General features: G+C 40.3%; 1 protein-coding gene across 4 annotated transcripts in view; it reads left to right on the forward strand.

Moving 5' to 3' along the window:
• Positions 1–22,969, forward strand: part of LOC125697566 (phospholipid scramblase family member 5-like) — a 211,712-nt gene that overhangs the window by 188,066 nt on the left and 677 nt on the right. For 2 of the 4 annotated variants that reach the window (XM_048954900.1, XM_048954901.1), the window contains exons 2-13: positions 3,061–3,311; positions 3,879–4,104; positions 6,005–6,210; positions 9,487–9,529; positions 10,314–10,534; positions 11,543–11,704; positions 12,555–12,716; positions 13,176–13,254; positions 13,341–18,351; positions 18,796–19,208; positions 19,405–19,560; positions 22,643–22,798. In XM_048954900.1, the coding sequence (XP_048810857.1) occupies positions 4,092–4,104; positions 6,005–6,210; positions 9,487–9,529; positions 10,314–10,534; positions 11,543–11,704; positions 12,555–12,716; positions 13,176–13,214 (846 nt within the window). In that variant the 5' untranslated portion in view covers positions 3,061–3,311; positions 3,879–4,091 and the 3' untranslated portion in view covers positions 13,215–13,254; positions 13,341–18,351; positions 18,796–19,208; positions 19,405–19,560; positions 22,643–22,798. The other 2 variants (XM_048954904.1, XM_048954902.1) reach the window with 2 other exon arrangements.

Below are 22,969 nucleotides of genomic sequence, written 5' to 3' on the forward strand. Positions count from 1 at the left end.
TAAATGCTGTTTTGTGAGTTTGTTGGAAATAAAACAGTAAAGAAGGACTTTTAAAAATCCATGGCTTATCAGCTTTAATAGTAGGCAATAATATGAGAAATAAAAATAACTGTTATCCCACAAGAACTATTTTTTTTGGTAAGCAGGCCACTGTTATCCCTTCAATAGTCAGAGTGTAAGCAAAACAGTGAATGAAAAACCCAAAGGTTTTCAAATTTAAAATATGAGCAATAGTTTTGCTGTAGCATTGGATAAAAAACTTAAATGTTGCTACTAAATGTAGAAGAAAAATTGAATGAGGTTCTTAATTCCTTTTATTCTTTTTACATTATGAAAAGCTTTATTAGAAATAAGTTCGTCTGAAACCTATTATTCTTTCAGTATTCTAATTAATAGAGCAAGATTGTGAATTTATTAATTAAAATAAGATACCTCGGGGAAACTGAAATTAATTTTGATGTCCTAATAGAGTTACTGTTATGTCATTCAATTTTATGGGTATCTTATCCCTTTCTCTTCTTCTCTGTTCCCTCCTAAAAGTGAAAAAAAAAACCACATTTGATTTAATTTGAATTTGGAATTAGAATGTTGGGTAGTGACTTTCTAAAGATGCAGTGGAGATAATCTTACGATGTATCATTTTAATTTTACTGATAATTTTACAGTAGCTGCACCCCTTGAGAGGGTGCCAGAGCTGCACACCTAATGAACACTGAGCGTGCTCTAAAGGAGTTTGGTACAAGGTACCTTTAGGTCTTCCACGCTACTCCTTTATTGACTTATTTTTGCTTAAATCACATCAGTCTGCTTAAATAAACCAACATCTTCATGGTCACATTTTCTTAACCATGTTTAATAGGATTCAAACTGAAATATTTGGGTCTGCTGTTGAGCTCAGTCTTTTCCATATATTGGGTCAATATATGGGTATGGAAGCTACTTGACAAATTTCTAGTTGGTTACTGCATTTGCTGGCATCTAGGTTTGCTATCATCTATGCTTGGATTCTGACCCACATCAACACGTGCTGGGGGTAGCATTAAAATTTCTAATACACATTTTTCAATGCAGAGTGTAATACTATATAAAAATCTGCAGGTTGGAGCTTACTGCACAGTCACATTTGATTCTTGCACTCACGCAGTGTTTCTTCTTGTGCTAAAGGGTAATCTAAGAAAGATGGAAGGCCACATAATTTCCTATAAAAATGGAAAATGGCTATGTAAAGCATTAAAGCTGGTGACAATAGATATTTTAGGGAAAGGAAACTTAAAATTGAAATTGGCATTAGTTATTCCTCTTCCTAGCAGTCAGGAAGCTCTGGAATTGCTGGCAGTGCAGACTGAACTGATGTGAATAGGCAAGAACCCTGCAGTCTGCTCTTGGATGGCACAGCATGCCTTGACCTCCAGAAACAAACAGCTTTCTCTCATACTCTAAACCTTGCTGCTGTCTCCTGTTTTTCTCCCAGCACTTTGGCCTGGTGGTCACAGCCCATGAATGTGTTGCAGGTGTCCAGCACCATCACCCAGAAGAAGGGAGCATACTCTGTTCCTATTATTCAGTCTCCCTGCAGTAGAACAAATGTAGGCAGTGATCCCAATGTCTTCAGTGGGGGGCGATAACGCTGAGCTCAGTGTCTTGGCAGAAATTGGGTGTTGCCATTCAGCTTGTGGAATTCCTTAAAAGTCAGCTAGAATTAGTTGTGTGTGATTAGTTGTCTGTATGTCCCTCCCTTGCTTGTAGTTTTTCCCTATGTGTTTTTAAATAGCACCAAAGGATGGCTGCATTTGTGGATAAACACGATTAAGATTTCTGTTCCTGCAGTCCTCAGTGAGGCTGCCTTTAATCACAGCTGGAGCAGGTTTAGACCTACATATGTGGGTGCTTAATAAAAAAAAATAAACTGAGATTAAATAACACAATTTTAATTGTAAAGACTTATCTCAATGCAGGATTCGTTTTCAGATCCTGCAGAAATCAATTGATACAATCTACTGGAATGATTGTTTCAGTCTAAAACAATAAGGTAAGAAGGGGGCATTGTGAAAGATACGGAAATTTGTGAAAGCAATGAAAAAAAAAAACAACCAAACAAACACAGAAAATATACTTCAAGCCAAGTTTTATGTCTTCCTATTACCCACTTACTGCAATTTTGTGAATAATGCCAGGAAATGAGTTCTTTGGGGCAGAAACACTCCAGAGAAATGTTAATTTCATGAGCAGCGGAACACTGAAGCTTGACTCCTGCTCACATCTGGACCTGCCCCTGCTACCATGGTGCTCCTGGAAAGAGCCCACACATGTGGCTCAGCTCTGCTCTCCTTTCCACTGCCCACCGTCCAGGTCAGGGATCCCGCTGCAGGCACAGTGTGTTGGTGGGGACAGGCTTAAGCATTGTTTGGAGCTCTCAGAAAATGCTCTGTGAATATTTGAAACCTTTTTCTTCAGTATATATCTCTTAGCATGTGGGGTTTTTTTTGTATTGGGCACATTTCTCCAACTGCCCTCCTCTTGTTTTATGCATTGACAAAAGTACTGGGATGTTTTTGGAGTGGTTTTCCGAGAGGCAAAGCAAACTATTTTCCTTGCTAAGGTTGGGTGACTGTTGTACCCAAGCTGCCTTTTGAAATTTTTCATCCATCACTTTCAAAGTTATGTTTGAAAAGTTTATATTTACCTGGGGCTTTTCCTCTCCCTTTCTTCTTCAGGGAGTTTGCTGGAGCTTTGTGCCTGCTCCCCAGGTTAGATCTTCTGCTCTGAAGAAGCACATCTTTGACAAGGAGAAAGAAGCAAAAACTTCTAGTCGTTCCTAGTCTTTATCTCCTGTGATGGGAAACTTCCCAATTTGAAAGGATTTGTTCAGTGCAGAGTTATTTAGCAACCAAATTTCCCATGTCTGTGAATAGGGCTGCACTGCTCCATGACTTCTCAGTGCCCAATGACAAGCTCCCAGGCAGTTTTACTCTGCCAAATTTTCACATGTTCCACTGTGGGCTTTGCATTTACTAATAAACTCAATACAAATTGTGTTCCTTCTTGCACGTATTCTTTCAGAGATCCTCATCAGTATCTCCCTGAGCTGCGCCCTCCAGAGATATAAATCTGCTCGGTGTGCTTCTGTGGACTGCTCCCAAGTGTCAGGACCCACAGCAGCAGAGCAGAAATGCTCCCCAACACCTCGCCCTGCTCCTCCGTACGCTCTGCTTAGGCTCTGCCATTTTGCAGCCATGCATCATATCTGTCTGCAGCTCACATGTGCATGATCTCCATGGCGACTTGGGCACTCGAGGTAGAAATACGAGCTGGTAAGTCAAGGTTATCCTCCCTCCTCCCTCTTTGCTCTCGGTGCAATGCGGGTAATTGCGCGTTACGTGTTGGCATGGACGATGCTCGCCCGCAGCAGGACGCAGACAGCCCGTTTCGCTTTCCATGTCTGTTTAAGCACTTCTCAGTGATCAGCAGTGAAGCCCAAGGGGTGTGGAGGGGCTGCATGGAGCTGTTCCCGGGGGTGAAGTCCTGGGGAGGGGAGACTGAGCCCCACAGGGAAGTGCAAGGAAAAAGCCCACACAGCCCATTCTGTTCTGAGCACGAGATGTGTTGTGTGGGTGCCAGCAGTGGGAAGATGCAGGTAACATCTCCTCTGTCCTTGCAGCTTACCTGCAGAAATCGAAACATAAATATTGAATTATAAAGGCAGAATTTGTATAGTCGCAGAATACATACATACATTATAAAGTGGAGTTGCAGCTTTAATGCATTCTGTTTCCCAGTGGGTACATCGAAGTTTTACCTCTTTGTATGCACAAAACACTTCTTCCTCTTTCCATTGGTGCAAACGACTTGAAATGAATAATGTTTTTCTTGTTTGCTAGCATCATCTCCCCCTGTTGTCCATCGACATAAAATGCAGTGTTCTGGAACATGAGAAAGGCAATACGTTTCCTCCAGTTCTTTGTAAGCTGATATGAAGTAGACAGACACCTTCTGAAGTTTTGTGCATGCTGTGCTCTTTTTTTCTTTGCTGCAACAAGAAAAGCCTTTTCTTTTAACCTGGCTTCCTTTGAAGAAGTAACTCAGGAAGCTTCATGGCCTCTCAAGGTAAGTGCATCTATAGTCCTTATTTTTAGATCATGTTTACAGAAAACTACAGTCTTGTACATTTCCAGCAATCAGCAGTCTGATGAAATGAGAGTTTCAGGCTAAAACCACAGCAGCCAAAGCACGGTTGTTTGGGCTTCTTTTAATTTTTCAGTATTCAAGAGGCTCCTAAGGAGACTAAAATCTATACTGGAGTGTTATTTGAATAAAGTGCATTACAAAATGTTTGCATCTACATTCAGTCAGGAAATGGTGCTTGTATCTTTGTGCTTAAACCTGTCAGTATGGTCTGCATGGGAAGGGCATATTCTGATCCAAGATTCACACAGATTTCGCACTTCTTTCCTATTCCACTCTGAAAATATGAAACCAGCAAATGCTTTTCACTTTCAAAACTGACTAGAGTTTTGCAGGAAAAATAAATATCTGAAGAATAAATTAATGCAACCAGATTACTTCTTTCTAGGTTAATTTCTGTCACGTATTGTCTTTGAGCTGCAGCGCTTGGCTGTTCAGGGCTGTAGATAAACACGGGAATACGCTGCTCTCACAAGCCATCAGCATTCATTTTTTTCCATGCAGTCAAATCCAAAAGCTAAGCAGAAGGACACAAATCTGTTTTTTCTTAGCTGAATGCAACCCCACAGAGATTGCCATGGTGTGACGTACGGAGGCAGATGCTGGCCCAGGGAGCTCCAGCAAAGTAATACTTATCCCTTTATTCCCCCACCAAATACTTCAGACATTTCAGTATTTACAGCACTAGAAGTTATGCAGCAGGAAACGGATTTTAGAGCATTGTTGTACTCTTGGAATATACGTTTTTTCCCGAAGGGAAAAGTATACATTTTGCTTATATTTAGCCATGTAAAAGAGATCTGGTTCTGTATATTTTAATGCACAGTACTTAACAAGAGCAACAAAATAGTCATGTTCTGTAATACAGTTTTCATAACGAAGGAACTTGGTAATATGCTTCTGTTAGGAACCAGCACCTCTGCAGATTGCTCACTGCATCATGTCGTAACTTTTAAGTTCTCCCACACTGTAAATGAAGTAGGAAGCAGCCATGAAAATAGACAAAGCCTCAAAGTAGCTTAGGTTGTCATCAATATTTAATGCATTTACTGTTTGATTTTTGTATAGCTTAAAATTTGACAGGTAGAACTGCAATTTGTTGTCTTTTTTCCTTTTTATTATCTGAGAATAACACTAACACTCGGCCACTTCGTGGCATTTCATGTAACAACAAGAGTTATGGCAGTAACAGAACCCTGTGAGGTAAAATGATGCAGAAGAGCATATAAAATATTTATCTGCCAGTTATACATTTTTAAAAGCCAGCTACAAATTCAAAGGGGTTTCTTCTTCCTCCTGTGGTCTCCGGCTTTGAAGGAAAGCAGTGGCTGCAAAGGCAAATTAAGATCAAAATATGATTAAACGATGAATCAGCCACAGTGGGTTCAAATAAAGCTAAAGGACCTCAATTAAACACACAACTGCAAAAGGCAGCTTCAGACCTAAACCCAAAATTCCTTTTGGAGCTCAGTCCATGCTATGCCTGAGTATTGTCACGTAGGAGATAAAGATGGTTTGGTGACTGTTTGCTGCTGAGGCGGAGGGGCTTGGTTAATGCGAGGACTTACCATAGATGTGCTGAGAGCTGCAGCTGGCACGTGCTGCACGAGCAGAGCCAGTGTTATTGCAGCGGTGGGAAGGTGCTGGCACTGAGACCAGCTTGCAGCAGACAGCCAAGGTGCTTGCTGTTCATCTGAGCTTAGATGCTGGTATAGGCACAGGCAGAATGTGATGCTGGTGTCCCAGTTCTACCGGCTGCTGTTTGGCACTGCTCATTTCTTTTTTTTTTTCTTCTTTTTTTTTTTTTTTTTTTCCCCTGCAGAATCTGAAGGACAAACAAACCCAGTCTTTAAGGACTACCTTCCTGGTTCTTCTGACCTGTCAGAGCAGGACAAGCCTGCTGAGCCTGCAGGCCCCTGGAAGCAAGCCTCACACATGCATAACTTACCACCTGGACTGGAGTACCTGAACCAGGTCCAGAATCTTTCCCAATGCTGGAACTGTTCTGTTTCATCATGGACTCCTTTGGTAGTTGAGGGGTGGGAGTGTTTGGGGCTTTTTCTTGGGGAGGGGAAACTGGATATGGAGAGGCTTTTCTGTTGTTTGACATTTACTATAAGATAAAGAATGTACAAATTATAAGCTCTTCTTTCATTGCTGCTATTCATCTCTGCAGAAATCCATTTGCTGTGCATGCAGCTCTCCTTGCCCCCAGACATGATTTTCTTCTCTCTAGGACTTTTTCTAAGTCATACTATGACCCATCTCATTGTCCCTCCAGTTTCTTTCCAGCTCCTTAAGGGAAACCAGTGCCAAATTCCTGGCTGACTTCAGAATTTGTTTGGTTGATTAAAACCAGCAGTGTGTGAGGGAATCACACCCCTCTCCCTGAGGAACATGGAGGTCTTTGGAGCAAATTCCTCGTGCCCACAAGGACAGTGCTCTCCAGCTGAGAGGGAGAAGCAAGTTCTCAAGTTGACGAAGAGAAAGCCTGAGCAGCTGCAAACTTGCACCTCTGTTTTGGGCTGTGAGACAGAAAAGGGGCAGTGACCAAACAGTGTACTGCAGAGAAGAGGGAGCTGAGGAGTAGTTATGAGGCTGTGATTCTGATGCATGACTTGAGGGCTGTATTTAAAATATGCTTTTCTGTAGTTTTGTATAGAGGCAGAAATTGAATGCATTTTCTATTTGGAACATAAGACAGTTAACAAAAGTGGGAGACCTTTCAGAAACCATCTTTCATGTGGAGTTATGATTTTCATTTCATGGAGCCTGTGCACAAAATGATATGTGTTGTCAATTACAGGAGCATTTGTTCACAGACTGTGGAGCTACATTTTTTAGTTGAAAAGTGATTGTGATAGTCAATACTTGGCAGGTAACACATTCAGCTTTCTGCATGAACACGAATTACACCTTACCTTTATCTGTACAACGTGGGTAAGCAAATTCTATTACTCCATTTTATGAAAGGATTACATCTGACATAAAGTCTTCATTCTCAGCTCAATAACCATGTCTCTGTGCTGCAGCCCTTACTAATTACTCTCAGTTCACTCCTGAGATGACTCCTGGTCCTTGTGTGTTTGGGTCCCTGTGAGACTGCATTTGTGAAGGTAGGGCATCAGCCTGGCCCTCAGTGTCCCCTTTTCTGGCCAGAGGAAGTCCTGGAAACCCACGGTCTGCACCAGAACTTGCAGGCAGAACCTCTCATATAAATGGTGGAAAGTATTTCTAGCTGAACTGGGGATTTTTGATGGAGCATACCATGTTTGCTTCTGGTTTTGTGTGCATTATGGATGTGGGTTCCCAATTGGAGCAGGCACAGAGAAGTGCCATCTAAAGGGCACAGGGAATAGAGAACTTGCTTTAAAACAGGACTGCAATTTTTTCATTTTTATCTAAAAATAAAATTCTATCAGAGAAGGAACTCTGACAGCTGTCATCCCTGGAAGAGAAAACAACCTGTGGGGAAAAAAAAAAAAAAGGCATTATTTTAAAGAATGATTTCAACAGAAGAAGGGTTATATAGAAAGTGGCTGTGAATAAATAGAAGATAGCAAATAGAAATGAGGTTCTGGGATTATCTCCAGCAGGAGCAGGGAAGATAGCTAGATAGATTTATTTGAGAAAGTTGAATATATTTCTTAATAAGGCCATAACTTACTTGCCTCTGAAAGCAGGATCCAGCCCCAGTGAATCTCATAGAGATCCCCACAGTCTTATGCTAAACAGGAACTCTAGGGCACAGCGTGTAGCACTGGGTGAGAGGAACAGAAAACATCTGTCACTATGCAAATGCACACTGAAGTCAGTCGGGCTGAGGAGCGATGGGTTTGGCTCTTTGAGGTGCTTCAGAGCCTGGCGATAAACTGCCTCTGCCCTGCTGAATTTGCTTTCTATAATCATCACAAAAGTGACGCTCTAAATAATTTACTACAAAACAGGTTACCCGAAAAAATGTGATTAACTTCCAGATTGAAGCTGTAGTTCTGGGAATTGTGTGGGATCCACCTCAAAAGTGATGGATCACCCTTTGCCCAGAGAAGGAATAGATAGAAGAGACCTGAGAATTTTCCAAGCAGCTCAACCTTGTGCTGTGCAATAATTCAGGCTTTACCAGTTTTGTAAGAAGCTTCTTAGTTTAGACTTGGTCAGACTGATGTTTTGTAAATTTAATGCCCACAAAACTAAATGCTAAGAGTTAGCTTTGCATAAGGAATTTTAGCACATTAGAGCTCAAGAGTACTGAGACCTATGTAAAGCAAAGGGCTTTCCATGCTTTCAAATGCAAACGCAGAATTTCCTTAATCCACGAGTGCCTCAGTGAAAGATGCATCAGAATGGTTGCCTTGCAGAAACAAGGCAAAACAAACAAGTCAAACAAATGGTGCTGCCTGTTGGCTAAACATTGCCTATGCTTTGTTCACAACAAACTGGTATGCAGCGCAAAATCACTCTAAGTTTTTAGCAGTTCAAGCTCATTATTTTTCTTTCCTCCGTGAAAGCCTGTGTGGGGGAAAGAAATCCATATTAAAATCAATACTAAAATATTAAAATAGCTCTGCCATCTTTAACCTGTTTATTCATTTTTCATCAGCAGAGCTCTGCACTAACTTCCCATGAGCTCCAAGGCTTCTCATATCTCATGAAATCTAAATGACAAACAGCAAAGCTTCTTGGGAGAAGATTTTTAAGTCCAAATATTTTTTATTATTTCAATTACTGGCATGCACATTTTAGAGATTAATGAAAGGGATCTGGAAGTTTATTTATTACCAGCTTTTCTTTGCTGTCTGAACTAGCTGCAGGAGATGACTGGAACTGATAAATTGCTACAACAGTTTGAATGTGTACAAGACAATATTTATCAATTGTGAAATATACATATGCTGGAGAGCTGTGACGTGCAGGTCTCAGATGTCTGTCATGAGCTTTCTGTCTTCAGCTGTGAGTAATGGCAAAATTCAGCATCAGGCGTCTGATGCCCATCTGGAATTTAAGGAGAAGAAACCAGCAAAGCCTAAAATGTCACATAGAAAAGTCACATAACGTTGGGAGGTAGGCTGAAATTAAGGTTTTGCAATACTAATTATTATTTTCTAAAGCAGAGCATGTCGGAGGGACAGTAAGCACAGAAAAGTGGCAGTTTGTAACCAAATGACAGGTGAGGATGGTTTCAAGCAGAGGGTTTCTTTGGGGAACTCTGGAAGGAATGGAATGCAAAGAGACAGGTGATCACCAGCAGCCCCAGACCTTCTAACACCCACTAGCTTATATTTTTGTTCTTTCTTTTTGAAACAGCTTGACCGGATCATTATTCATCAGCAGGTGGAGCTCCTTGAAGGTATGCTGTTAATAACTCTTGTGCTCCAACTACTGCTGTCTCCAAAGGGCTTCCAAGTCCAGCTTCATGCTGACCTTCCATTAGGCTTCCAGCATGGTGTTAGTGTGGTGAGATGAAGAGAGGAAAGTTACAGTGCCCAAGCCCTAAAATCCTTCCCTCAAAGTTACTAGAGATTCAATTTTTTCCATGGATTGGAAAGATGGTTATTGTCTTAAACAGTGATGAATGTGCTACGAGTGAATAAAGTAAGGAAGATCAGAAAGCATTAAATACAGCATAATAGTTTGATTTACATGGTTCTGCAAAATTTCATGTTCAACAATTAAAACACCTTAAAATGTATTCCTCAGTTGTATTTCTCCTATTCGAGAAGTTTTGGCCTGATTCTTGGGCACCTCTCTGAGTGAAAGTTGTGTCATTGAAGTGGGATAACCTTGTATTTTTCACAGTGTACAGACTAAGAAAAGCCAAAACCAAAACTCAGTGTATGAATTCTGTTTTGTGATACGTACTGCAGTTTACAGCAGATTAAAGTCTTTGATCTAAATGTTCTTTCAAAATAAAACTTGACATGATTATTTCATTATTATCATACATTTTCTTTATGTCACCATTTAAAAACAATTTTTAAACAGTCTCTGTTCATAGTTTTTTAGAGTAAATACCACAGAGAAGACTGGAGCTGTAAATATGTATGCAGAGCAGAATTCAGTGAGTCTTGGCAGAGGCTCTTTGTAATCTAACCTTATGCTAAGGTAACATCCAACTTGTTTGGCTTTTTTAGCCATACTTGGCACAGAGACCTGCAGCAAATATGAGATTAAAAACCATTTGGGACAAAGAGTTTACTTTGCAGTGGAAGAAAATGGTTGCTTCAATCGTAACTTGTGTTCACCTATAAGGTCTTTCACCATAAGGATTGCTGATAACTCTGGCCGAGAGGTGATTACAGTGAATAGACCCTTGAGATGCAACAGCTGCTGGTTCCCTTGCTTCCTGCAAGAGGTGAGTGTTGCCTAATTGCCTTTTATTCCAGCATCTCATTGCATGTGCTCTGCATTAATTAAGCCTTGCATGACCTCAGTGAGGATGGCAGGAAGGAATTCCCAGCCGTGACCTAGCCTGGGCTGCATGGAGGCAGCTTCTGTTTTTTGCTTCTGCACTTGCTGATGCAACACTTTGAGTGAGAGAAGAACTCAAAGACTTTCCTTTAGAAGCGATTATTGATAAACAAGGCCCTTTTAGAAGTAATTTAGAAGTAATGTGCCAAGCATGCCTCTCATGGGCATCCCAAATAGACTCCTGCATCTGATAACACAGATCTCCCTCTGTTTAGGGCAGCCCTGAGCCACTGCTCACCCAGCTTAGACTGACATCACTTAGTGCTGTGGATGTGCATCGCTCACTGCAAGCACAGAGTGGGAAGGAGGGACTTTTCCTGGGGCTGGCAGTGCAGGCTGAGCCTGGGAAGCAGCTCTCAGGGGAAGCTGGTGTATTGTGTCAGGGCTCCACCTCTCCAAGGCCATGGAAAATTGCAAAAATCAGCTGCTTTGAGTGAAAAACAGATCCTATCGAGAATAAGATCTTTTCTCCTTAATTTTGATTTTCATTCATAGATATTATTTTATGAAAATGTTTTATAGAGAGACTTTTTACCTACGTTTTCAGTTCTGCATCCAGATTTTCAGAAGAAAGAATCCTGGGTAGCACAATTACTGCAGAAAATAGCCTATGGGATACTCACACATTACAGGCTTTTTGTTTTTCACCACAGTGTATAACTTTTATGAAATCTTACGTTTGATGTAAAATGATAGCTTCTAGTGCAGCTTTTGAGTTCTCTATTGTTCACTGTATTTAAAAGCGCCGTTAGATGTCCCGTTCATGGTTTGGTAAAATTATACACAACTGCATTAAATGAATAGTTTGTAATTACATAAATGATAAAGTATTATGGAAAAATATGCTAATATAAAATTAGTTTATAAGATTTTATTCTGTTTTGTTTGCTAGTTAGAAGTTCAGTCCCCACCAGGTACAGTAGCTGGTTACGTTGTACAGAACTGGGACCCGTTTCTGCCTAAGTTTACAATACAGAATGAAAGTAAAGAAGATGTACTAAAAATAATTGGCCCATATGCAACTTGTGGCTGTTTTGAAGATGTTGACTTTGAGGTATGTTACTTATGAGTGTTAAGAATTTTATGGTTTTGCTGCTTTGAATGAAATTTTTAATCAAAAACCCTGTCATTCTACTCCTAAAGACATTACGTATGGTGCAATAACTTGGGAACAGAATCACAACCATGTGCACTGGAGTTCCAAACTTCTACATGCAGATTTCTGCAGATGTCTTCTGGATGGGATTGACAATTCTGCATCCATTTATCTTCATTTGTCAGGACAGAAAAAAAAAAAATAATTTGGAAGAGCCTTTGAGATACTTAGGGTATGAAAGAGAATGAGAGACTGTTGAAAAAAAAAACTGTGAACAGTTTTCTGATGTAAACAAAGCTCTTCCTCTTAGTTACATAATCATAAGAGAACTTCTGTGTTTCTAGCCACATCAGAAGACTTCAATAGGTAATGTTCCTAATTTTGTTATTGTGTGAGGAATTTGTAATCAAGAACATATCCGTCAGTTGTAGGAGACAGCAGACCACACCAGTGCTGCTGCTGTGACTTGGAGCATATCTGAACCTGGAAAAAAAAAATCCTCGTGAAAGAAGAGCAAAAGTGGTGTAAACTTTCATAATTGCTTCCCCCCATTTTTCTGTCAGCTCTGAAGATTCTGATGTCTCCAAATTTGCAAGAGAGACTCTTTCTTGTATGCCATTCCTGTAGGCAAATCTGATACTCGTAGAGCATTTCAACGACAAGAAGAAAAGAACAGCCTGACAACTATAGAGTACTCTGCATGTCAGGGCAGAGTCATTAATTCTGTGGAGATATAATCAGTGCGTATTTGATTTATTTACATCTAGGCTTATTCCTTTTATTTTATTTTATTTTTAAATTGGTGCAGGTAAAAGCCCTCAATGAAATGTCGACGATTGGCAAAATTTCCAAGTACTGGTCTGGATTTGTAAACAATGTCTTCACCAACACTGCCAACTTTGGGATCCAGGTCCCAGTAGATCTTGACGTGAAAATCAAGGCAGTGATGATCGGTGCATGCTTCCTCATCGTAAGTATGAAAAATCAAGAGGTAGTCAAGAACTGGACAGACTGCGACCAAAGAGGTCCTTGCTGTTGGCTGTGACCTTACAAAGGCATACAACCATTGCCTAAAAAGAGCTTGTGCTGCTTTTGACGCTAACATGTTAATATTCATGTGCAATGGTTTCAGCCATCTAGGATTTGTACAACACAAAATATACATAAAAGGGCAAGCCTACTTAAATTATTCACTGCTCTAAAATACCAGCAACCTATATATTTTGGATTTATTAGGTTAAAAACATAACTCGTGTTACTAAAGATTTTTGGATTGTCTTCTGACATTCTTATTGTTCAGTGGCAGAATAATAGAAAATGATTGACTAATCTAATTAATTTATGTAACAAAAGCCTACAAGCACGACTTCTGATATTAATTGTTGCATTTTTGTACTTTCGTTACCATTCACTATTTGTTTACTTGTAGGACTTAATGTTCTTTGAAAACTCTCTGGATGGCTTCTAACAAGATGACAGAAACAATAAAATATGCAGAATGTGTTTCAGTAAGTAAAAATGAACATAAATTGATCTTCTTGCTTTGAAGACTTATATGTTAGATACTTTCTAATTCTTTTTCATTTTCTTCCAGAAATCTCTTGAGCTTTGGACATGATTTTGAACTGCACAAATCCTTGTTCCTTATAGGAAATGAAAGGGAGCTAATGATGTTGTTTATTAAAATATATCTCTTGTAAATAATAATTTCCCACTTACATTTTACACGCGTTGTAGCTAAACATATACTTTTCCCACAGAGCACTGTTCCAAAGGAACAGTGCTATTCTCTTCTTTCTCTTTTGATCTTCCTGCATGGGAAATCATGAAAGATTAGACGAAGCCTTGCAGCATCACTGATGAAAGTCTCTGTTTAAAGAACTCTTTGATGCTGTGTGAGTGCTGGTACCAGTTACTAACCACATGAGGGTGTGTTGTGAGGGATTTGGTTTAGCTTTTTCATAATTTTAGTAGTCATTTTCGGATTTGTTATTTAATTAATAGTAACAAACTGAGTTTGAAAGCAACAAATATAAAGACATCACCCAATGGGAAGTTCAACATGGTATCTATTTCAGTGAGTTGAAAGAAGGGATGTTTGCTTGCAATTTATTTTATGGCAAAGATTTATTTAATGAGCTGTGGCCAGAAATTAGGCTTCCGATAGTAAATGGGGGAACTTAAACTCCATTCAGAAAATGTGGACTTTTTGCTGTCTGTATTGAAGGCAGGCAGTATGGTTTGAGAAAGTCCCCTATGTGCACACGAATCACTTAGCTTTTGACCTATCTAATGTGAAGCATTTGTGCTCCTATCCACTCAAGAATTTCATTTAGAAGTTGTTTTTTTTTTCCCGCTCTTCGTAATATCTGATGGTTGATAACTTCTCAATTGGCCTTGTCTGAGGCCATCCAAGAGCAAACACCTCCTTGGAACAGAATTATCTTTTCTCTTTGGCAAGCTCAGGTATTCTCTATGCTAAAACTGTACAATAAGAGTTTTCTCTGTTAGGTAAGTTTTATGTAACTGCTCACTCCTGCAGTCGCAGTATTTCATAATACTGTTCCTAAGCATTCATGCCAACACGGGCTCTTAGGGACAACCTGGGGATTAGGTCCAACTAGCACAGATTCATGAAAGGCAGGTCCTGCTTGACCAACTTGATCTCCTTCTTTGATCAGGTAACCCACCTACTGGATAAGGGAAAGAGTTTTGATGTAGTCTACCCAGGCTTTAGCAAAGCCTTTGACACTGTTTCCCACAGCACTCTCCTGCAGGAGATGGCAGCCCATAGCCTGAACAGGTGTGTTCTTCTCTGGGTAAAAAAACTGGCTGGATGGCCAGGCCCAGAAAGTGGTGGTGAATGGCATTGATTTCAGATGCTCCTCAGGAGTCAGTTTTGGGGCCAGCCCTGTTTCAAGTCTTTACTGATTATCTGGATGAGGGGATTGAATGGATCATCACTAAGTTTGCAGATGCCACTAAGTTTTGGGGAAGTGTTCATTTGCCTGAGGGTAGGAAGACCCTACAGAGGAATCTGGTAGGCTGGTTTGATGGACTGAGGCCAGCATTCATTATATACATGCAAGACATAAACAAAAACATTTTGTTGCGAAGTATTTCCTGTATGAACTTACTTATGCTTCTCTCAAAAACTTCAATGAGTTCTTCAAGAAGCAGAGAAGGACCGTAAAATACTCGTGGTAAGAACAGTTTCCAAGGGGAACACCTTACAAATCACCTGGAATGCTAGATTTTGAAACACAAACTGGTAATTCAATTCTTGTAAATAACCAAACACATCAACGGAAGGGAGAGGAGATAATGAATAATTCATAACAATGAAAAAGAGCTAAATTTATCAGGTGATTAATTCTCAACAAATATTTAGACTAATTTTAATTTAATGTTCATGGGTATGAATTCAAACACAGTAAATCCAGGAAGCTGCAACTAACGTTCCCATAGTGAAATTAACTCAGGAACGTTCATAGATTTAAACAGTATGTTTTAGATTATATACCACACTTAGGTATTTATACACATTTACATATGTCTTGAAAATAACTGCGGTTAACAAGCTCCGACAATCATCATTATTTGTTAACCGTTTCACTACCAGCTCTCGCTGTAATTCCTAGCAGCGGCTCAGGCAACGATTGGCAGAACAGGAGAACTCCGGGGAGCGCCGCTGTTTTCTTTCCCTGTGCGCTAGCAGTGGGCTTCGTGGGCAAGAAGCTCCCTCCTGTGGAAATATATGGTTTTGCAGAAGGACACAGGTGACGCCAATTTGCTTTTCTCACTAGTGTAATTCTATTGAATTCAGTCCTTTCACTCCTAAATTCCCCTAATTCAAATTGAGAAAAAGAACCAGATTCCTATTTTATTTTATCCTTTGAAATCGCTTTGCTACCTTAGACACGAGCAGCTGTCCTTGCAGCCACAGTGTTGCTTCTTACACCAAACCATGCTCTTGCACTGATGGTGTGCACAGCCAAATGCAGTGCCTGCTGAGACCAGCAGCTCCCTTGTTCTTTGCCACTTTTCACTCCCAATCTCCAGCCTTCTGATATCCCTTAACAAGCCAAAGACATCTCTGAAACAAACATGTCCAATTCACATTGAATTTAATAGAGCTGTCTTTACCTGCAGGGCCATCAATGTCCTTGTAGGTTAGCAATGTGTGCTTGCACACGTTTTCTTCTATATTGCAACCAGATGATGGAATTGTAGTTCTTGCACTTTTTTCTTGCTGTTTTTGTGTGTTAGTCTGCTTTATTCTTGGAAACAAACAAACAACAACACTTGCATATGTGTATGTATGAATGCCTCGTTCAAACCCAGTGGCAGCCTCTGGTATGATCCAGAACTGCCTCAGCCTCTGGACAAAGCAAAGCACGGGGACTGCGACTGCTCTTCCTACCAAGGAGAACTTCCTTGGCAGCCTGCTTGGCCTTAGTACTACCCCTCAGTATCCTGGAAGAAATACAGTGCCAATGCCAGCACTTTTTCAACTAGAAATTCCCTACTTATAAGGGATGAGAATTCAGGCTCACCAAAGATGGAGTTTGATGTGATAGCACCAAAGAAAATTAACATTATTTTAAAAAAAAATAAAATCTGCAGCTGTACAAACTTTCTTACTAACAGCAATGTATTTCACATTTTGGGTGCTCTTTACAAAACTCACATTTCTCAGTTCCCCAGTGGCTCCGAACCCCAAAGAAGAATTCAGTACTTCCCACAGGGACAGGTACAGTCTAAAGTAGATGCACGTCCTGAACTTCTATACAGAAATACTTTTGTTCTAGTCAAAACCTTAATTCAGCCAAGTGACCAGTTTCCTGCTCCATAGCTAGCTGCTGTGTTGATCTGTGTGATATGCAGTTTTTGTGCTCAGTAGATGGCAGCAACAGTTCATTAATAGAACGGCTTTCACAGACCACAAGGTGTACTCAGGACACTGAGTAAAGATCAACACACTTTTAACCTCTTATTTCTCCCTTAACTGAAGATTTTTTTTCTTTGTTGCCTGATATAAAACCTTTGGTACAAGATGCTGGCTTGTTCTTATCGCCTGCTTTTTATAGCTGGATTACAGGTGACAAATATCTCATGAGGTAACATGGGCAGGAGCCAGTCTATGTCAAAGAGAGCATTTCCTTTGGTCAGCCTCAAACCTATCTTCTGCACCTGGAATATCTCTCTATCTTCCTCGGGTGGAGGGAGAAGCTCTGATTCCAGGGCACTCCCCACCTTCTGCAGAAACAAAATGCTGTGTCTAAAAGCAGCTGCTTTGTGGTTTGCTCCCTAGAAGAACGGGGACTTTCTATGGGTAAAATACCTTTGTTCCTGTCCCATATCATCATGGTGCCTTGCAGTGTGCTGTCCTGGGGCAGAGGGTGGAAACCCCCAGTACTGCCACAACCCCAGATGACAACGATACCTGGGAAGAGAGCAACACAGCATCTCTGTAAGCTCTGAGATCTTCTGGTTATCTAATATATTGGGGATATGAAAGTATGTCTCTTTGAAGATGTTGTACAATCAAAAAAAAAACAAAAAACTTTTTAATTTCCTTGTTCTATAATTAGACAAACGTGGAAATGATCCCAACACAATGTTTTCTAATTGAGGTAAGTGCTTCCTGTATTGAGAGAAAAAAAAAAAATTCTTCCTATTTGACTCTCTTCTTAGTTGTATTGCTTTCTTTTCAATCAGGATGATATATTCTAAGTTAGAATCATGCATATTACTTTAACTCAAAGAGCAGCTACAGGTTTTTATGTGTACTTTTCTTTCCTGAAAAGTGGCACCCTTGGTGGGGCAGGGGGAGCTGAAGCTTTAGATCCTTAGGAAAAGTTAGTCCATATTCTGTGAAAGGAGATTTGTTGTTTTTTCTGAAATGCAAGATGTTTTGTTAAATTCAATCTCTCTTAGGAATGGCATCTTCAAAAGCAAATCGCTCCCATTAGCAATTGCCATGAGACTGACTTGTTTATTTATCAGCAGTTAATTCCTTCACTCCTCTCATATGAAGCTAAGAATCAGTTTGCAAAAGAGATGAATACTTATTTTTTGGACTGAGACAGCCCAGGCTAGATACAATTTCCTGCTTTCCTTTCCATATTTGTTAATGTTCTTTTATTAACACAATACTAACCTTTCACAAAATAAAGTTCAGATAGGCATGCCCAGTGATTGTACCCTGAGTACATCAATTCCTTTAACTCAAAGGATAGGAAATTTTTGGCACTTTGAACAGAGACCTGTAGGTGACTTCCTGATTGTGCATCTCCAGAATTGCCGCTGAAAATTAAGCTAAATTCACAATTAGGTCTTGCATTCCACTCTCTTGCAAAAATGATAACAGAGACCTCTCATCCCCATTATCTTCTGTTTTCTCCTGGCAAAGGATTAGTATTTCTGTAGGAATCAGAGCCCTGTCCTCATGTATCCTGATAGCCTCAAAGTCTACTTGAAAGCTTCAGATTTGCATTGAATTCTCTATGCTATAAGTCATGTCAACAGGGTGTGTTACCTTGGTGTGTTTCTCCACGCTGAGATACTTCAGGGACTTTTTCACTCCGTGACAACCACATCAGGTAAGTGCTCTACTTGCAGTGCAGTTGTTTTGTATTAAAAAAAAAAAAAAAAAAAGAAAAAAGACATAAGCTACCATTGCTCCATACAGAAATACTTCCTGGCCAGAAATTGCTAGATACCAGCAAGCAGAGTGAAGGAGTAACTTGAACAATTCAGACAAAAATGTAAGAGACCAGAAAAAAACTGGAAATGGGAAAGGAACTGCAGGGTATAGTGCCAGTGTAAACAGGCAGGGTGTGTCTTCTGGCATGCTTTGTTCCTAACAGTGGAGAACCTGGGGCTGACGCTGACATGAAGCGTGCCAGTAAGCATTACACCTGAAGAAAGGGTACATATGCAAGTCACAAAAGCTTTTGTAAGCTAAAATTGTTTGCTTTAGCTGCAGGAAGCAGAACTGGTGGCAGAAAGCCATTTTGCCTTGATTTTCATGTGTTTCTCAACAGAAAAGTCATCTCCTCTAACAGTTGTGTGCATGTGAGTCCTGCTCTGAAACTGGCTGGAATGCTGTTGGCATAAGAAGATGCATTTATATGGCTAGGAGAAAGAATCAGCATACATCAGACTTGACCCCATAGTGACCTGCTTGCACAAGCAGCCTCAGCTTTCTCTGAAGCCTTTAGGTCAATTGTTCTGTCTGCTCTTGTCAGAACTGGGTTTGGCACGTTTTAGGAACAGTGTGTTTAGTTTGAGCTGTCACCACCCTGGTTAGCATTGTCCCAGTGTTATGAAAGGTGGAATGACTGGGAAGCCAGAGAAGCACTTGATGAAGATGAATAATTGTGAAACAATAGTGTAACTTCCAGGAAAGACTGAGACCATCACAGAACAGAGCGGACATGGAGTGAAGAAGGACAAGGTGAGAATGAAATATTTGTGGCAAAAGTAAAAGAATGCTTTCAACTACTTGTTAAGTCTAATTACATCCTTAAAAATATAAGCTCAGTGGAAAAAATATGGCAGAGATTTATTACAGAACAAACATCTGCTTGGTGAAGTCATTTTTCTAGTGCACTGCTGATCTGTTCGAGCCATAATACTCTGATCTTTTGTAGTTAAGAAATATTGCTGAGAGAAGATGATGAAGAAAGAAAAAATGTTTTAAGAAAATCATTGACGACTCGCAGCTCTATTATACTCAAGAATTGAATCAGGAACTGGATGGCAAATACAATTTATCACACCATGTATTGACCAAGTCCATCAGAAATGTGAGTAACAAATCTGACATTCTTAGTTTAAGAACTAATAGGACTAAGTTTAAATCTCCTGAAAACTGTGCTCAGGATTTCTAAAGAACAGTCCCAGAGTGAGAGAGAGGTTTCTGCTTTGATAAACAAGTGGAGAGTTGTTAGAGTTAGGGTAGTATGGTTAGGTTGTGGTTGGACTCGATGATCTTCAAGGTCTTTTCCAACCCCAGCAATTCTATGATTCTGTGATAAACAATCTCTTCATATGTAATTACTCCACATCCAAAGTAATTCATGAGATAAGGGAGTTCGCTGTACCTGATGTTGACATCTAAGTAAGACTTAATATTAAATAGAGTTTATGTCTGATGTAAATAAATGTTTTCCTTTTCCAATGTTTTCCCCTTTCCGGCCTCCTGTATCTCCTAGTTCTTGTCCTGGGTTTCCTTGGAACATTCTTAATTGACCTGTCGGTGTGCATCATAAACCTTTGCAGATCTAGTGTCCCTTTTACCTTCACAACCTCCTAATTAATCTACTTCATTAATGAAATCCTCAGTGATGCCAGAACATTCTTATCAGATGAGTCACTTATGCAAAAATGCACATTCTGTTCTCCGTCTGGCTATGTGTTCAGGTATTGCAAAATTCACACTCAGGCTGATAAGAAGTGAGTGCACAGTGTACCTCATGGCACAGCCCTAATAGCACCCTTTGTAACTCTTCCATGTTTCAGCACCTCTCTTACTGACCTATGGCACCTGATTAACTATCACATCATATAATAAAATCACTGACCAGTTTGGGTGAGAGGGATCTTAAAGCCATCTACTTACCAAACCCTGCCATAGGCTGGCTGCTCCCCGGATAGCTCAGCTGCCCGGGGCTTGAGCACCTCAAGGGAGGGTAGCATCTACTGCTTCTCTGGGCAGCAGTGCCAGGGCCTCACCACCCTCTAAGTAAAGAATTTCTTCTTAATATCTAAATTTCTAATCCAAACGTCCCCTGATTTATTTAACAACAGTAAAGTCAAAGTGAAGTGTTTTTTTTTCAAAAGCTCAAATTCAAAAACAACGCTAGGATGTATAAGACTAGCTAACTGTAAATAAAAACAGGTGTGGGGCTGAGTGCTTTCAGATACTCTTTGTTGTACTGGAACAAAGTGAGGCTGGGCAGTGGAGGAGACCCACATGCAGATCCCTTCATGCCTAACACCAACCTATTCACTACAGCCATGCAGCCATGTGGTGTGGATGGCTGCTGTCTGCAGTGCTTTTTTTCCATGTGGCTTTCAAAAATGGAGGTAAATGCAATTCAAGGCCCCAGGAAGCCTAACAGAATTGACCAGCTGCGATTCCCTGTTCGTGCACTGGCAGGGATGCTGGGTCTGGAAGTACCTGAATGGCAGCAGGGCAGCGTGCAGGGGTGCAGGGGCACAGGCATCTTGTCAGTGCTGGGAACTCTAAGGCTGCCTACAACAGAGCCTAAACACAAGACCTTGATGGTGAAATAAACTTAAACACAAATGCGAGCAGCTCTAGACTGCCTGGAAAGCTGGAGTGTGCACTTTGACACACACACTGTGTGCCTGCAGGATAGGGAACAGGAGCTGGCTGGAGCTGACTTTCCTGATTTATTCTTAAGCCTGAATTACTTATGCTTTTTAGGTAAAAAATCATGCCTATGGGAATGTTGCTCATAAATACCTATTTGCCGGATAAAGAACACTTCAGCAGAAAACAGGATTTACTCAAGCTGCATTTAACATTTGTAGTATCCCAGTTAATCCTAAATGTTGCAATCTGTAGCATAGTATTTCTTTTTGCCTAGTTGTTCTTTTCCACTCTATATCCTGATTTCCTACTCTAAAGCAGCTTACGTCCGTTCATTTGCAATGCTGGCATTCAAAATTTTGTCTGGCTGGCAGCAGCAAAACTTCATTTAGCCTTCTCCTCAGTGTAAGAAATGGGTTTGGCAGAAAAACATTTAGTAGCAAAATCCAGTATGTTGTGTTGATTCTTTCATTGTTTTATTGTTTTTCCCCTTCTGTTCCAACATTTCGAGAAAAGATGCACACCAACACTTGCTTGTTCGCTCTGGGAATTGCTTTCCCTGTTTAAATGACTGTCCCTATCTGCCTAAGTGGACACCTAGCAGGTCAACATGGAAGAACCAAGCAATTCAGAATTCTTATCCATACCACTCTATTACTAGAATGCTGATTTAACGAAAAATGCAATGGTATTAAAACTATTTTCTCCATTTCCCTTCTCAAAGGAGAACCTGAAAGTCATTAGACAGGCTGCAAGCTGATGCTGACTTGACATTGTTAAATGAAATCAAATAAGCTAACAGTCCTGTTACCACAGCTACAAATCTTTAATACTGACTTATTGTGTCAGCTGTGTCTTCTAGTTTTGTGAATACATCTTTTATTATCTTAGTCAAGGCCCAGTTACTGAACCAAAAACAGAGCACAATTTGGGATGTGGAAGACATCAGCTCATTTCTCTGTCTGTCAGCTGTTGCTGCGAAGGAATCTGTTTGCCCCAGTTCCATACCAGAGAAATAATAATAGTAATTTATCTGTTTTTCATATGCTTAGATTTAAGCTGCTTTTTGCTACATGTTCATCATCCCTGACACAGTGGTGGTGATCTGATGTTACTCTCGCCATGTTTCATCAACAGGGTTGAGGTCTGGATGCTACAGGTTCCACCAAGGTGCCAGAGTTTAGGAGGACTGGAGGTTGAAGTGGCTGTGATATTCTAAGCACTCTGAATGCACGCAATGTATCTCAAAAATGGGATCAGGAATCTACAAATAATGTTTAATTCCAGTTAAACATGATAAACCTGAAGAAGGAGCGTGGTGCCTTTCTCACTTCTTTTGAAGCAATTCCAACTTCTCTCTCAAATGTTTAAGGCACTGATTAAATCTGCTCTCTGGGGCAAATAAAGAGGCACTATGTGATCTGACTGACAGCCTGTTGTGACTCCAGTGATCTCAGTTGGAGAAAACAAGCTGGGTATTGTTCTGTATGGCAGGCTGGCCATTTACTTAGTGTTGTGTAAAACATGGCATATTTCTTCTGCCCCTGCAGGTGAGTAGGTTTCTTCCAGAAAAATGTCTGAGAGAAAAAGGAAGGATATGCTGCCGTTCTCCTTGACAGGACAAGGACATCCTTATGCAGGAAACAACATTCATCCCTATGTCAAACAAGCATGTTTGTTGAAATAGAGTATTTAAATCTTTGCACGTAAGTCGAACTAGCTAACAACTTCATTCCTGTTGTAAAGGAAAAATATTATCATATACTACCATGTATTTCTGATTTTCCAACTGTATGAAAATATACATATATCTGTTCCTGACAAAAATTGGTGTCCAGTATTAATTCTCTTAGTGGACTCAGTGCAGATATGCAGAA

This window comes from Lagopus muta, chromosome 9, assembly GCF_023343835.1.
Source record: "Lagopus muta isolate bLagMut1 chromosome 9, bLagMut1 primary, whole genome shotgun sequence".
Lineage (NCBI taxonomy): Eukaryota > Metazoa > Chordata > Aves > Galliformes > Phasianidae > Lagopus > Lagopus muta.